Consider the following 17,067-nt stretch of genomic DNA (forward strand, 5'->3'; position numbering starts at 1 on the left):
TGTGTCCGTGTAGGCTGCTGAAATTGTGTGCGTAAAAGCGTTACACGTGTGGTTATTATTTTTGGACAGAATTTATTACACTATAGTATGTTATTCGAGTGTAAAGTAGGTTTCTTGTGATATTCAATACTTAGATGCTATTATTTATCGAATTTAAAATATCTAGGAACTAATGCCATCAACCAAGGGCAGTGTCAGTGTCTGAACTTGCACGCACAAAGGAAAGCGCAGTCTGTTTACTTCCGGACAAATTCGGAGCTGTCGTTTTGTCTTGTGCAATTCGGAGCTGTCGTTTTATATCGAATGAGCAGTTACAAGTTGTACCTGCGTGTACATAATTCTGGTGATGCACTAGTAGAGAGTAAACTCGACATTGCCGTTAGTTGCATCTTCTTTGCAGTTTCTTGTGGAATTTGTGGGCTTGTCTTCTGAAGTTGTGAACAACACCTGCAGTCTGCAACTATGCGCTACTGGGGAGAGATCCCTGCCGTGACGGCATCCCCAGGCCGAAGCTCCTTCGACCTGCTGCAGCGAGAGTTTCGGCAGGTTGAGATGCAGGACCCACCTTTACATCAGCCGTCAGCACCCCGTCCTCGGCCCACCACCATGCTCGATATTCCCTCGGAACCCTGCGGGCACACCATCCACACGGTGCAACTCTGCCAGCACGCCCGCCGCCTGCGAAGTCTTCTAGCCACCGCTCAGCAAGGCCAACAACAACCACCACTGGCAGCGACGACTACCGCTGATGGACAGAGCGCTTTGAAGACAGAGGAGGGTGAGCCGCTGCCCCCAAGGCCCCCCACGCCAACCATGCCAGATGACTTGTTACCCCCAGAAAACAAGACCCCCAGGCTGCCTTTCCAACTTCGACACAGCAACCCAGAGAGTGACTTCTACAAGTAAGACAGTCTGGCTTTCACTTGATCAGAAAACACAGGCCATGAGCCCATTCTTAAAAAAAATAATAAACAAGTCACGGAGTAGAAAGCGTTTCCTACTTGTTGTCACCTCCAATATCACTCTGTGTATGAAAACATGTATATTGTGACCCACTCTCTCTGTGGGTAACAAAGGCATGTGGTTTAAATTGGATAATGGCAGTGTTGACGTAAACTTTCTGTAGCCTCATTACTGGAATAAGAGTCATAAATAAGGTAAAAAAATCCTTTTTATTCAGCTCAAGTAACCTTGTTGATTGACACAACAAACCCAACGCTTGTCTGTCCCTTTGCAGAGGTAAAGGCGAGCCGGTGACGGAGCTCAGTTGGCCCTCGTGCCGCCAGCTCCTCTACCAATCAGTGGCCACCGTGCTGGCCCACGCCGGGTTCGAGAGCGCCCAGGAGAGCGTGCTGGAGACGCTGACGGACCTGGTGCACGAGCACTACCTGCGGCTCAGGTACGTATGTGGTGACATTACATTACATTTCAAGGAGGTAGGTCTCTGCACACTGCCAATACGCTCCTTATTGACAGCGGGTAGACCTGCTTCAACTGTCTGATACTTTTATCTGGCATCTGCAAAAAGTGTACCCAAAACTTCTACATTACATTACATTACAACAGTGGTTCCCAACCTTTTTCTTCAGGGACCCATGTTTTTACTTTTGTAAGCTCTGGTGACCCAATCGTGCTAGCGCCCGCACGAGAGGGAGTCACATGATGCCCTCTGTTTCCTGTGAAAACTCATTTTACTCATTTTAGTTACTTTTTTTCCTCAATTCGTCTTTGGTCAAATATAGAATAAATGTTTAATAGTACTTACATTTTGTTGCTTCTATGCATTTATTAGTTAAATGCCTTGCCATTTATTCAACATGAGCTATATATGGTATTTAACATTAAACCCCTTAAAATCAAAAGGGCTCCGTGACCCTCTGTGGATCTTTGGTGACCCATAGGTTGGGTCCTGACCCATAGGTTGGGAACCACTGCATTACAATACACTTAACTGATGCTTTTATACAAAGTGAAGACTTGTAGTTGTTTACAGGGTATTGGGTACAGTCCCTGGAGTAATGTGGGGTTAGGTGCCTTGCTGAAGGGCTCTTCACCCATGGATGAAAGTGTAGAGAGAGGCGAGGGTGGGATGCGATTCCGAAAACATTCTGATCCTAAGAGCACTCCCCTAACCATTAGGCCAACCTGCTCCATGTGGTTTACCGTATATGGAACTGAATCATGTATTTCATTTCATATGAGAACTGAGAATGTCAAATAAATAATAAAACCAGACAAGAAGAAAGTCACCGGAGCATCTACAGATGTGGAAATGTTACTGTTTTATTGGGCCAGTGCCAAGACTAACGTTTTGACGTTGTCACACTTGCCACTTGCCCAATAAAACAGTAACATTTCCACATCTGAAGATGCTCCGGTGACTCTCTTCTTGTCTGCAATTACTAATCCCTTTCCCGCGACGCACCAGATTGTGAAGTTCTTGAATACACCACTAGGTGCTACTTGGACACATCGTCAGTGATGAACCTGCGATCACTGGGTGTTTCGGGTCTTTAATCATCAAACACCCTCACCAGGCGACCCAGCCGGGGGTGATCAGCCCCCGACTTGTGTCCAAGTGGCCCGCTACTCCAAGGATCCCCCCTCCTGATCCATAGCCATCTAGAGGCTTTCTCCGCTGCCTCTGTGCTACTCCTGATGGCTTTTCTGCACAGCTGACCCTTCACTCCAAGGAGCTTCAAGGTGCGGGGTAGTGACTGGCCAGCAAAACCCCTGCACCCCACCTCGACTGGTTCACAGCGGGCTTTCCAGCCCCTGCTCCGACACTCAGTTACCAACTCTGCGTATTTCGCCCTCTTGCGTTCATTGGCCTCCTCAACTCTGTCTTCCCAGGGGACGGTAAGTTCCACCAGGACCACTTGCTTCGTTGACTCCGATGTTAATACCACATCAGGGCGGAGTGAAGTGGAAAAGATGTGCTCTGGGAACTTAAGCTGTCTCCCCAAGTCGACTTTGAGTTCCCAGTCCGGTGCTGTGGTGAGAAGTCCTCCAGAGGAACCTGGCTGATGTTGTGCCTGCTCGCCAGCTCTGACAAAGGTGATGGACTTCTTGGAGGGAGGCTGGTATCTGCAGTTGGTTATTGCAGTGCTGAGCGTATCTGCCAGAGCCCTGAGGACCTGGTCATGACGCCAGCGATACCGCCCTTCCCCCAAGGCCTTCGGGCAGCAGCTGAGGATGTGCTCCAGTGTGGCTCTCCTCGCGCACAGCTGGCAAGCCGCAGTGTCTGCTATGCCCCAGCGCTGTAGATTGGTTGGGCTTGGAAGAACGTCATAAACGGATTGGATGAGGAACTTGAGGTGCTGGGGTTCTAGTCTCCAGAGCTCTGTCCAGGTGATTTTACGCTTTTCAGCGTGCTCCCACCTCGTCCAGGCACCTTGTTGGTACATGGCCACCATCTTGATCCGCCGGTCTTCCTCCACTTCTGCTCGGATCTCATCCTGCACCATTTGCCGTTTCTCCTTTCTTCCAGCTTTGTCATAGCGAGGTTTGGGGAAGGCTACAAGCCCGGCCCGACCCACTGCTGTGTTGCCCACTAGGATGTTGTGCTGCAGCCGTGCCTCTGCTCTGTCAATGGCTTTCTGGGCCTTCCACTTCCTCCCAGTTTTTACTTGGATTCCTGCGGTGGCAACTTTCTTGTCAGAGGAGTCCCTGTACATCATCAGCTCCCTGGAGCGTGTGACCATTAAACTCCTCCGACAAGCCCGCTGATGGGAAGCTGCAGCATGGTGGATGGCCATATAACGCAATGCTGCTGAGGGACCTAGGGAGCCCCAGCCACCTGCGCAGAAACTGGCTGATGGTTCTTTCCAGCGTCTCCACCATTGACCATGGGCACCTCATAGACAAGCAAGGGCCAAAGGAGTCTTGGCAGGACTCCGTGTTGGTAAATCCAGGTCTTGTATTTTCCTGGCAACCCCGACTTGTCTATGGCTGTGAGCCACGCAGTCAAGTCAGCCTTGGTTTGCTTGAGTGCATCGGAGTCCCTCAAGGAGCTGTTAAAGACCTTGCCCAGGCTCTTCACGGGTTTATCCGTCACTGATGGAATTGAGGTTTCTCCTATTGCGAAGCGGAAACCGGTCGGCCACCTTGCCTTTCTTCAAGACCAGCGACCTGGACTTGGCAGGCTTGAAGCTCATCCTTGCCCAAGAGATGAGCCGCTCAAGTCCCTGCAGTAGCCATCTACAACCAGGCACAGATGTTGTGGTGACTGTGAGGTCGTCCATAAATGCTCTTATTGGGGGTTGCCGCGTTCCGGATTTTGACAGAGGGCCTCTGCATTCCACCTCAGCCGACTTCACGATCATGTTCATCGCCAAGGAGAAGAGTGGCACCGATATGGTGCAGCCTGTAATAATACCCTTCTCCAGGCGTTTGCCAGGCAGATGTTGACGATCCCGATGTTACCCTCAACTGGAAGTTGTTATAGTAGTCCAGGATGAGGTTGGTGATGGCTAGTGGCACATGATGTCTTGTCAGCGCTGTTTCCACGAGTTTGTGGGGGATGGATCCATAGGCGTTGGTTAAGTCCAGCCAGAGTGTTGCCAAATCTCCTCTGCTTGCCTTTGCCTCCCGGATGAGCTGCGAGACCACACCGGTGTGCTCTAGGCATCCTGGAACACCTGGGACTCCACCCTTCTGTACTGAGGTGTCTATGTAACCGTTCTTCAAGAGGAAGTCTGTTAGCCGGAGGGACACAATCTTGAAGAAGATCTTCCCTTCGACGCAGAGCAACGAGATGATGCGGAATTGGTCGATGTTGCTAGCATCCTCCTCTTTTGGGATCCAGACTCCCTCTGCAGCACGCCACTGGGCGGCAACCTTCTTCCTGCGCCAGATCACTTTTTAAGATCCTCCAGAGTCTCACAAGCAGCCTGGGACACTGCTTGTACACTCTGTATGGGACCTTGCTGGGGCCAGGGGAGGAGCTTGATCTTGCGGCCTTCACTGCATCTTTGACCTCTTTCAGGGTAGGCTCTGCGGTGTTGAACTGCACCACAGGTTCTGGCGGTTTTACCAGGAACTCGCAGGGGCCTAGGTCTTGCTCCCTTAAAGGATCGCTGAAGGTGGTTCTGAGGTGGTGGTTAATATCCTCTACAGGACACGTCAGGTAGCCACTCTTCTTTTGCCCCAATAGACGCTTAGTGAAGCTGAAGGGATTGGTGATAAATGCCTTCCGCTTCTTGGCCCTCTCCTTCCCCTTCCTCCTGTGCCATTCAGCTCGCCTGAGTGTGATTAGCTTGCTCCTCAAGATCTGCCTGAGTTCGGACAAGGCGCCTCTCTCCTCCTCGTTTGCTGCCCTGAACTGGCGCTTCAAGGTCTTCAGCTCCTGTCTCAGTTGGCTGATCTTGAATTCCCGCCGGTTGGGTCTCGATGCTTCCCTTCTCGCAGGCTTCTCAGACACACCAAAGCGCTCAGCGCCCATCGATGTTATCAAGGTGCACATAGCCTGGAGCTTGTGGTCCACATCGCCCTTCACAGTCTCCATGATGTTGTCTAGGTCCATGTCCAGGTGAAGCCACTCCTTGTTGTTTGCGGCAGGCCACTTGACCCGGCGGTGTTCTGGTGTTCCACCCTGCGGGAGGACTGGTGCAGCTTGGAGGTTCCGGACACTGTGGGGTGACTCCGGGCCTGGCTCCTCCTCCGTCTGACCAGGGTTTGTGACAAGCACTTTGTCTGTAGTGCTAGCCACTGCTCCTGTGCGTTGCTTCACTCTTCCTCCTTCAGGCAGCCCATCTTGGTCTGATGGATTTTCAGACCTGTCGGGTTTTTTGCAAACCTTGCCGCAGATGCAGACTGTGCTCATTGTCGATTGTCCGTTTGCCAGGGTCAGTGCCGGTAAATCCGTTCCGATTGGGATTCTCATCCTCCCCCCCTCTCGGGAATCCCTGGGGGTATGGTCAGTAGGGTTCATCGTAGCTTGATTGGGTGCTCCTTCACAGAAGCTGCAGTTCGGGGTGCTAACCCTTGCTGCCCGGTTGCTGTCTTCCTGTGCTGCCAACTGTCTCTCCAGTCGTCATCCATGGCCTGTTCATGGTCGTCATCCAGTCTTTCCCGATGGTCACTGCAAAGGCCAGATATGTCAGTTCTTGAATACACCACTAGGTGCTACTTGGACACATCGTCAGTGATGAACCTGCGATCACTGGGTGTTTCGGGTCTTTAATCATCACAAACACCCTCACCAGGCGGGACCCAGCCGGGGGTGATCAGCCCCCGACTTGTGTCCAAGTGGCCTGCTGCTCCAAGGATCCCCCTCCTGATCCATAGCCATTCTAGAGGCTTTCTCCGCTGCCCTCTGTGGCTACTCCTGATGGCTTTTCTGCACAGCTGACCCTTCACTCCAAGGAGCTTCAAGGTGCGGGGTAATGACTGGCCAGCAAAACCCCTGCACCCCACCTCGGACTGGTTCACAGCGGGCTTTCCAGCCCCTGCTCCGACACTCAGTTACCAACTCTGCGTATTTCGCCCTCTTGCGTTCATTGGCCTCCTCAACTCTGTCTTTCCCAGGGGACGGTAAGTTCCACCAGGACCACTTGCTTCGTTGACTCCGATATTAATTACCACATCAGGGCGGAGTGAAGTGGAAAAGATGTGCTCTGGGAAACTTAAGCTGTCTCCCCAAGTCGACTTTGAGTTCCCAGTCCGGTGCTGTGGTGAGAAGTCCTCCAGAGGAACCTGGCTGATGTTGTGCCTGCTCGCCAGCTCTGACAAAGGTGATGGACTTCTTGGAGGGAGGCTGGTATCTGCAGTTGGTTATTTGCAGTGCTGAGCGTATCTGCCAGAGCCCTGAGGACCTGGTCATGACGCCAGCGATACCGCCCTTCCCCCAAGGCCTTCGGGCAGCAGCTGAGGATGTGCTCCAGTGTGGCTCTCCTCGCGCACAGCTGGCAAGCCGCAGTGTCTGCTATGCCCCAGCGCTGTAGATTGGTTGGGCTTGGAAGAACGTCATAAACGGATTGGATGAGGAACTTGAGGTGCTGGGGTTCTAGTCTCCAGAGCTCTGTCCAGGTGATTTTACGCTTTTCAGCGTGCTCCCACCTCGTCCAGGCACCTTGTTGGTACATGGCCACCATCTTGATCCGCCGGTCTTCCTCCACTTCTGCTCGGATCTCATCCTGCACCATTTGCCGTTTCTCCTTTCTTCCAGCTTTGTCATAGCGAGGTTTGGGGAAGCTACCAAGCCCGGCCCGACCCACTGCTGTGTTGCCCACTAGGATGTTGTGCTGCAGCCGTGCCTCTGCTCTGTCAATGGCTTCCTGGGCCTTCCACTTCCTCCCAGTTTTTACTTGGATTCCTGCGGTGGCAACTTTCTTGTCAGAGGAGTCCCTGTACATCATCAGCTCCCTGGAGCGTGTGACCATAAACTCCTCCGACAAGCCGCTGATGGGAAGCTGCAGCATGGTGGAATGGCCATATAACGCAATGCTGCTGAGGGATCTAGGGAGCCCCAGCCACCTGCGCAGAAACTGGCTGATGGTTCTTTCCAGCGTCTCCACCATTGACATGGGCACCTCATAGACAAGCAAGGGCCAAAGGAGTCTTGGCAGGACTCCGTGTTGGTAAATCCAGGTCTTGTATTTTCCTGGCAACCCCGACTTGTCTATGGCTGTGAGCCACGCAGTCAAGTCAGCCTTGGTTTGCTTGAGTGCATCGGAGTCCCTCAAGGAGCTGTTAAAGACCTTGCCCAGGCTCTTCACGGGTTTGTCCGTCACTGATGGAATTGAGGTTTCTCCTATTGCAAAGCGAAACCGGTCGGCCACCTTGCCTTTCTTCAAGACCAGCGACCTGGACTTGGCAGGCTTGAAGCTCATCCTTGCCCAAGAGATGAGCCGCTCAAGTCCCTGCAGTAGCCATCTACAACCAGGCACAGATGTTGTGGTGACTGTGAGGTCGTCCATAAATGCTCTTATTGGGGGTTGCCGCGTTCCGGATTTTGACAGAGGGCCTCTGCATTCCACCTCAGCCGACTTCACGATCATGTTCATCGCCAAGGAGAAGAGTGGCACCGATATGGTGCAGCCTGTAATAATACCCTTCTCCAGGCGTTGCCAGGCAGATGTTGACGATCCCGATGTTACCCTCAACTGGAAGTTGTTATAGTAGTCCAGGATGAGGTTGGTGATGGCTAGTGGCACATGATGTCTTGTCAGCGCTGTTTCCACGAGTTTGTGGGGGATGGATCCATAGGCGTTGGTTAAGTCCAGCCAGAGTGTTGCCAAATCTCCTCTGCTTGCCTTTGCCTCCCGGATGAGCTGCGAGACCACACCGGTGTGCTCTAGGCATCCTGGAACACCTGGGACTCCACCCTTCTGTACTGAGGTGTCTATGTAACCGTTCTTCAAGAGGAAGTCTGTTAGCCGGAGGGACACAATCTTGAAGAAGATCTTCCCTTCGACGCAGAGCAACGAGATGATGCGGAATTGGTCGATGTTGCTAGCATCCTCCTCTTTTGGGATCCAGACTCCCTCTGCAGCACGCCACTGGGCGGCAACCTTCTTCCTGCGCCAGATCACTTTTAAGATCCTCCAGAGTCTCACAAGCAGCCTGGGACACTGCTTGTACACTCTGTATGGGACCTTGCTGGGGCCAGGGGAGGAGCTTGATCTTGCGGCCTTCACTGCATCTTTGACCTCTTTCAGGGTAGGCTCTGCGGTGTTGAACTGCACCACAGGTTCTGGCGGCTTTACCAGGACCTCGCAGGGGCCTAGGTCTTGCTCCCTTAAAGGATCGCTGAAGGTGGTTCTGAGGTGGTGGTTAATATCCTCTACAGGACACGTCAGGTTGCCACTCTTCTTTTGCCCCAATAGACGCTTAGTGAAGCTGAAGGGATTGGTGATAAATGCCTTCCGCTTCTTGGCCCTCTCCTTCCCCTTCCTCCTGTGCCATTCAGCTCGCCTGAGTGTGATTAGCTTGCTCCTCAAGATCTGCCTGAGTTCGGACAAGGCGCCTCTCTCCTCCTCGTTTGCTGCCCTGAACTGGCGCTTCAAGGTCTTCAGCTCCTGCCTCAGTTGGCTGATCTTGAATTCCCGCCGGTTGGGTCTCGATGCTTCCCTTCTCGCAGGCTTCTCAGACACACCAAAGCGCTCAGCGCCCATCGATGTTATCAAGGTGCACATAGCCTGGAGCTTGTGGTCCACATCGCCCTTCACAGTCTCCATGATGTTGTCTAGGTCCATGTCCAGGTGAAGCCACTCCTTGTTGTTTGCGGCAGGCCACTTGACCCGGCGGTGTTCTGGTGTTCCACCCTGCGGGAGGACTGGTGCAGCTTGGAGGTTCCGGACACTGTGGGGTGACTCCGGGCCTGGCTCCTCCTCCGTCTGACCAGGGTTTGTGACAAGCACTTTGTCTGTAGTGCTAGCCACTGCTCCTGTGCGTTGCTTCACTCTTCCTCCCTTCAGGCAGCCCATCTTGGTCTGATGGATTTTCAGACCTGTCGGGTTTTTGCAAACCTTGCCGCAGATGCAGACTGTGCTCATTGTCGATTGTCCGTTTGCCAGGGTCAGTGCCGGTAAATCCGTCCGATTGGGATTCTCATCCTCCCCCCCTCTCGGGAATCCCTGGGGGTATGGTTCAGTAGGGTTCATCGTAGCTTGATTGGGTGCTCCTTCACAGAAGCTGCAGTTCGGGGTGCTAACCCTTGCTGCCCCGGTTGCCGTCTTTCCGAGCTGCCAACTGTCTCTCCAGTCGTCACCATTCTGTTCATGGTCGTCATCCGGTCTTTCCCGATGGTCACTGGCAAGGCCAGATATGTCAGTTCTTGAATACACCACTAGGTGCTACTTGGACACATCGTCAGTGATGAACCTGCGATCACTGGGTGTTTCGGGTCTTTAATCATCAAACACCCTCACCAGGCGACCCAGCCGGGGGTGATCAGCCCCCGACTTGTGTCCAAGTGGCCCGCTACTCCAAGGATCCCCCCTCCTGATCCATAGCCATCTAGAGGCTTTCTCCGCTGCCTCTGTGCTACTCCTGATGGCTTTTCTGCACAGCTGACCCTTCACTCCAAGGAGCTTCAAGGTGCGGGGTAGTGACTGGCCAGCAAAACCCCTGCACCCCACCTCGACTGGTTCACAGCGGGCTTTCCAGCCCCTGCTCCGACACTCAGTTACCAACTCTGCGTATTTCGCCCTCTTGCGTTCATTGGCCTCCTCAACTCTGTCTTCCCAGGGGACGGTAAGTTCCACCAGGACCACTTGCTTCGTTGACTCCGATGTTAATACCACATCAGGGCGGAGTGAAGTGGAAAAGATGTGCTCTGGGAACTTAAGCTGTCTCCCCAAGTCGACTTTGAGTTCCCAGTCCGGTGCTGTGGTGAGAAGTCCTCCAGAGGAACCTGGCTGATGTTGTGCCTGCTCGCCAGCTCTGACAAAGGTGATGGACTTCTTGGAGGGAGGCTGGTATCTGCAGTTGGTTATTGCAGTGCTGAGCGTATCTGCCAGAGCCCTGAGGACCTGGTCATGACGCCAGCGATACCGCCCTTCCCCCAAGGCCTTCGGGCAGCAGCTGAGGATGTGCTCCAGTGTGGCTCTCCTCGCGCACAGCTGGCAAGCCGCAGTGTCTGCTATGCCCCAGCGCTGTAGATTGGTTGGGCTTGGAAGAACGTCATAAACGGATTGGATGAGGAACTTGAGGTGCTGGGGTTCTAGTCTCCAGAGCTCTGTCCAGGTGATTTTACGCTTTTCAGCGTGCTCCCACCTCGTCCAGGCACCTTGTTGGTACATGGCCACCATCTTGATCCGCCGGTCTTCCTCCACTTCTGCTCGGATCTCATCCTGCACCATTTGCCGTTTCTCCTTTCTTCCAGCTTTGTCATAGCGAGGTTTGGGGAAGCTACCAAGCCCGGCCCGACCCACTGCTGTGTTGCCCACTAGGATGTTGTGCTGCAGCCGTGCCTCTGCTCTGTCAATGGCTTCCTGGGCCTTCCACTTCCTCCCAGTTTTTACTTGGATTCCTGCGGTGGCAACTTTCTTGTCAGAGGAGTCCCTGTACATCATCAGCTCCCTGGAGCGTGTGACCATAAACTCCTCCGACAAGCCGCTGATGGGAAGCTGCAGCATGGTGGAATGGCCATATAACGCAATGCTGCTGAGGGATCTAGGGAGCCCCAGCCACCTGCGCAGAAACTGGCTGATGGTTCTTTCCAGCGTCTCCACCATTGACATGGGCACCTCATAGACAAGCAAGGGCCAAAGGAGTCTTGGCAGGACTCCGTGTTGGTAAATCCAGGTCTTGTATTTTCCTGGCAGCCCCGACTTGTCTATGGCTGTGAGCCACACAGTCAGGTCAGCCTTGGTTTGCTTGAGTGCATCGGAGTCCCTCAAGGAGCTGTTAAAGACCTTGCCCAGGCTCTTCACGGGTTTATCCGTCACTGATGGAATTGAGGTTTCTCCTATTGCAAAGCGAAACCGGTCGGCCACCTTGCCTTTCTTCAAGACCAGCGACCTGGACTTGGCAGGCTTGAAGCTCATCCTTGCCCAAGAGATGAGCCGCTCAAGTCCCTGCAGTAGCCATCTACAACCAGGCACAGATGTTGTGGTGACTGTGAGGTCGTCCATAAATGCTCTTATTGGGGGTTGCCGCGTTCCGGATTTTGACAGAGGGCCTCTGCATTCCACCTCAGCCGACTTCACGATCATGTTCATCGCCAAGGAGAAGAGTGGCACCGATATGGTGCAGCCTGTAATAATACCCTTCTCCAGGCGTTGCCAGGCAGATGTTGACGATCCCGATGTTACCCTCAACTGGAAGTTGTTATAGTAGTCCAGGATGAGGTTGGTGATGGCTAGTGGCACATGATGTCTTGTCAGCGCTGTTTCCACGAGTTTGTGGGGGATGGATCCATAGGCGTTGGTTAAGTCCAGCCAGAGTGTTGCCAAATCTCCTCTGCTTGCCTTTGCCTCCCGGATGAGCTGCGAGACCACACCGGTGTGCTCTAGGCATCCTGGAACACCTGGGACTCCACCCTTCTGTACTGAGGTGTCTATGTAACCGTTCTTCAAGAGGAAGTCTGTTAGCCGGAGGGACACAATCTTGAAGAAGATCTTCCCTTCGACGCAGAGCAACGAGATGATGCGGAATTGGTCGATGTTGCTAGCATCCTCCTCTTTTGGGATCCAGACTCCCTCTGCAGCACGCCACTGGGCGGCAACCTTCTTCCTGCGCCAGATCACTTTTAAGATCCTCCAGAGTCTCACAAGCAGCCTGGGACACTGCTTGTACACTCTGTATGGGACCTTGCTGGGGCCAGGGGAGGAGCTTGATCTTGCGGCCTTCACTGCATCTTTGACCTCTTTCAGGGTAGGCTCTGCGGTGTTGAACTGCACCACAGGTTCTGGCGGCTTTACCAGGACCTCGCAGGGGCCTAGGTCTTGCTCCCTTAAAGGATCGCTGAAGGTGGTTCTGAGGTGGTGGTTAATATCCTCTACAGGACACGTCAGGTTGCCACTCTTCTTTTGCCCCAATAGACGCTTAGTGAAGCTGAAGGGATTGGTGATAAATGCCTTCCGCTTCTTGGCCCTCTCCTTCCCCTTCCTCCTGTGCCATTCAGCTCGCCTGAGTGTGATTAGCTTGCTCCTCAAGATCTGCCTGAGTTCGGACAAGGCGCCTCTCTCCTCCTCGTTTGCTGCCCTGAACTGGCGCTTCAAGGTCTTCAGCTCCTGCCTCAGTTGGCTGATCTTGAATTCCCGCCGGTTGGGTCTCGATGCTTCCCTTCTCGCAGGCTTCTCAGACACACCAAAGCGCTCAGCGCCCATCGATGTTATCAAGGTGCACATAGCCTGGAGCTTGTGGTCCACATCGCCCTTCACAGTCTCCATGATGTTGTCTAGGTCCATGTCCAGGTGAAGCCACTCCTTGTTGTTTGCGGCAGGCCACTTGACCCGGCGGTGTTCTGGTGTTCCACCCTGCGGGAGGACTGGTGCAGCTTGGAGGTTCCGGACACTGTGGGGTGACTCCGGGCCTGGCTCCTCCTCCGTCTGACCAGGGTTTGTGACAAGCACTTTGTCTGTAGTGCTAGCCACTGCTCCTGTGCGTTGCTTCACTCTTCCTCCCTTCAGGCAGCCCATCTTGGTCTGATGGATTTTCAGACCTGTCGGGTTTTTGCAAACCTTGCCGCAGATGCAGACTGTGCTCATTGTCGATTGTCCGTTTGCCAGGGTCAGTGCCGGTAAATCCGTCCGATTGGGATTCTCATCCTCCCCCCCTCTCGGGAATCCCTGGGGGTATGGTTCAGTAGGGTTCATCGTAGCTTGATTGGGTGCTCCTTCACAGAAGCTGCAGTTCGGGGTGCTAACCCTTGCTGCCCCGGTTGCCGTCTTTCCGAGCTGCCAACTGTCTCTCCAGTCGTCACCATTCTGTTCATGGTCGTCATCCGGTCTTTCCCGATGGTCACTGGCAAGGCCAGATATGTCAGTTCTTGAATACACCACTAGGTGCTACTTGTGAAGTACAGGAGTGCGGAGCAGGATATCTCTCTTTTCTAAATAATAATAATAAAACCCTTTATGATTGTGTCCAGCTGGCTGTTCCGCACGGCGGTGGACCGCGAGGCGCAGCAGGGCGCCACCCCCTTCCCCGACGTGGTGGAGCAGGTGTTCCATGAGGTGGGCATCGGCAGCGTCATGGCTCTGCAGCGCTTCTGGCAGAGCCGCATCAAGGACTACCACACTTACATGCTGCAGGTACAACTAGACTACCACACCTGTAGACTACCACACACCTCTAGACTATCGCACCTACATGATGCAGGTAAAACTACACAACCACACCGGTAGACGACCAACCACCCACCTACATGCTGCAGGTAAAACTAGACTATTACTCCTACATGGTGCAGGTGAGGTTAGACCAGAGGTTTTCAAAATGGGGGCCGGGGACCTGAAATCCGAAGCAAGCTGGGAATGCCAGAGGGGCCGCGAGGGTATGCCAGGGGGGGGCTGCGGCAGGCTGGAAAGAAAAATGTAGCAAAATAAAATGAATAATTTAATAGATTGAATAACTTGAGTAAGCAAAATAAACCAAAAATAAGATAAACAATCCCAGTGGAATCATTTTCTTCTTACAATGTGTACATAGGGACTATGTGTTATGCTTTCTGTAGTACTTGAATAGGAATGAACCAACTTCGAGTTGTGAAACCGGGTGCACAGAAAAAATATTGTGGTACGGTTCATGTCATGGCCTTGGCTGGAATCTACTGGTATATGGGGGGGCTTGTCGTGGTAAAGTTTGGGATCCCCTGGACTAGACTACCACACCTCTAAGCTACAGGTGAGGTGTAATAGCCAGCATCTTCAAGTGCAACTTGAAGGTTGCCTAAATGGTTATGTGCCCAATGGTAGCGGGCTTATGCATTTCATTGTTGCTTCTCTGTTTTTTTTAACCCCTTCAACTAGTGTGTGTGCGCGTTGCTTGTGCGTGTGCGTGCGTGCGTGCGTGCGTGCGTGTGTGTGTGTGTGTGTGTGCAGCCTCCAGACCTTCTGTGTGAATGTGTATGTGTATGCACTTTGAGTCAACTGTTTAGTGGTGATATTGTGCTAATATTAACACATCTTGATTGATTGATTGATTGATACCAGGTCACCAGAGACTTGTCTGAGGAGTACGAGAGGGTGGTGAACCCTGAGAAGGCGCTGGAGGACTCGAAGCCGACGCGGGTGAAGGACGAGCCCCTGAGCGACATCGCGTTCCCCGTCAGCGAGGAGCCCGAGGCCGACCTGGCGTCAGGTGACCAGGCTCTGCCAATCGGAGTGCTGGGCACCTCCGGTGAGAGGATGGCGGCGGCGCTCGACGCGGACAACTCGCCTCATGTCGCGGGTAAGGCACCAGGCACTCAGGGTTGCCAGATGTGAGGGTTTATTTCCAGCACAAAAAAGCTCAAAAACTGCCTCGAGGCACGGAATCTCGCCCAATTTGAACCAAATTCTATTTAGTTCTATGGTCATATAATGGGGCACCTAAGTCACGCCCTCTACTTCCTGGTTCATGGGGCAGAGAGAGTCAAAAAATAATTACTGGGCTTGAAATGAGTGGGTTTTCAGTCCAAGCCTTGGACCTCCAATTATGCACCACAAATCCACCACGACTCACCTCGTTTATTTCCATTCAATTTTTTGACTCCCTCTGCCCCATGAACCAGGAAGTAGAGGGCGTGGCTTAGGTGCCCCATATGACCTGCCCAATGCCCTTTTTACCTAGACAGCCTAATTGGGTGGGAAACCGCCCAATCTGCAATATGTAGTCTGAGAAATCCCATGCTGCTTTGCGGTAGCCCTCTCCATCTCTCTACCTCCTCTACTTGAATTGGCCTGACTTCTGTCTTTCTTTCTCTCCGTGTGACTATCTATCTATCTATCTATCTATCTATCTATCTATCTATCTAAAAGGGAGTTTTTCCTCACCCCTGTTACCACCAGGGGCCACATCTGAGCGCCCAAATTCAGTGTGACTATTTATCACTTTATCCTGGACCCAACCACTGTGGACCTTATGCCTCTAAGAATCCTGGGCCCAACCTATGTGGACCTTATGCCTCTACAATCTCCATTTATGTCGTCTTCTTTTGTGTTTTTGCTATTCTTCCTTGTTTGTTTCTTGTCTTTAATATTGATGTTTTTTCCCATTTGTTAAATACTGCATGCCTTGTATGATATTGTAGCGCCAAGCGGTAGCCACTTCAAAAAGGATGTTGGAGGCAGCAGATACAGTGTTGCGTTTTCTTTATTACCTGGCCTTTCACAGTCTAAACCTGGGCAAAAGGAGGTGTCCACCCGAAAATAACAAACACTACCCTAAACGGTTAATAAACTCGCTGTCACACTGTCACACGTCTGCCCTTAATTAAGTTCTCCTCAGCTCTGCTTACAATTAATGAACGTTATTGATCCCTTCTCAATAACCCCGCCCCTTATCAATATCGGTCCTATCTAATCCCTTACCTATTCCTGCCCGGACACCTCCCCCCAATCAAAACCCACCCCAAAACTGATTGGCACACACAAAATTCTAGAAGACACACAAGGGAGTGGGGAACAACATTCACGCGCACAGATACACACACATTCACCATTCACACATACAGATAGACAGAGGGGGTATCCTTTGGGGAAACACACACACACACACAGTCCACTCAAGGGGCTCGGCTCTACAATATGGTTCTATATACAGTTATTTATTATTTATTTTATCTATCTATCTGTACCTCAGGTGCTGTAGCCAGTGCGTCTCCGCTGTGGCACCTGTCACAGGTGAAGATGGAGCCTCAGGACGCGGAGGAGGGCCAGGTGCCGGGGGCCCCTCTGGGGGGTGACGTGTTCGAGGAGGGAGGGGGCCCCATGTCCACCATGAGCGAGGCCGGCGTTATAGCGCCCTCTCCTGGCGGCGCCTCAGACGGCAGCTATGGATCCCACTCTGCAGACTCACTGATGGGCAGTTCGCCCGTCTTCAACCAGCGAGCAAAGAAACGCATGAAGAAGATGTGAAAAGAAATATTATTATTCATGAGCCTAATCGTGGATTGAGGACACTTCTTTTTTGTATTTTTGGTCAGTTTTGTATTATATTGTTAAATACTTTATTTTGTCATGTAGTATCAATATAATAAAGTATATTCAATCTCTTCACTGTAAAGAGTCTATTATGGAGTTTGAAATATGTTCTTATTAGCGAAGCGGAAAACCCAGATTGAGCTCTATGATCATGCCATATTGTCCCTCTGCCTGTGCGCCAAACACTTGATTTCATTGTCTAATTTCAGTATCTCATCTACCGGACTAAAGACACCGATGTTTTGTTCAGTGGTGTTCTCTATGAATCTCAAAGTACTGGGAGTGTGTGCTTCACTTTTTATAAATGCATTATCTATTACATACAATGACATTCCTCAACCAATAGTAAATATTACATTTGTTTACTGCTGCTTTCAAGTTTCGCACACATGTAATCTGATCTAGTGTTCAAGGGGAATATGATGAATTGCAAGGATGTTTTTTACTGTGTTTATCCCACTCAATATTTAAGTGATGTTTATATAATATTTGTGTA

General features: G+C 52.1%; 1 protein-coding gene across 1 annotated transcript; it reads left to right on the forward strand.

The window, feature by feature from the left end:
• Positions 1 to 221: 221 nt before the first annotated feature.
• Positions 222 to 16,642, forward strand: supt7l (SPT7 like, STAGA complex subunit gamma). Its single transcript, XM_063223960.1, has 5 exons — positions 222 to 902; positions 1,238 to 1,399; positions 13,541 to 13,703; positions 14,601 to 14,838; positions 16,231 to 16,642. Exons 1-5 carry the CDS (start codon positions 463 to 465, stop codon positions 16,503 to 16,505), a joined length of 1,278 nt encoding a protein of 425 aa, XP_063080030.1. The 5' UTR covers positions 222 to 462; the 3' UTR covers positions 16,506 to 16,642.
• The last annotated feature ends 425 nt before the right edge of the window (positions 16,643 to 17,067 follow it).

Source organism: Engraulis encrasicolus, chromosome 19 (assembly GCF_034702125.1).
Source record: "Engraulis encrasicolus isolate BLACKSEA-1 chromosome 19, IST_EnEncr_1.0, whole genome shotgun sequence".
NCBI lineage: Eukaryota > Metazoa > Chordata > Actinopteri > Clupeiformes > Engraulidae > Engraulis > Engraulis encrasicolus.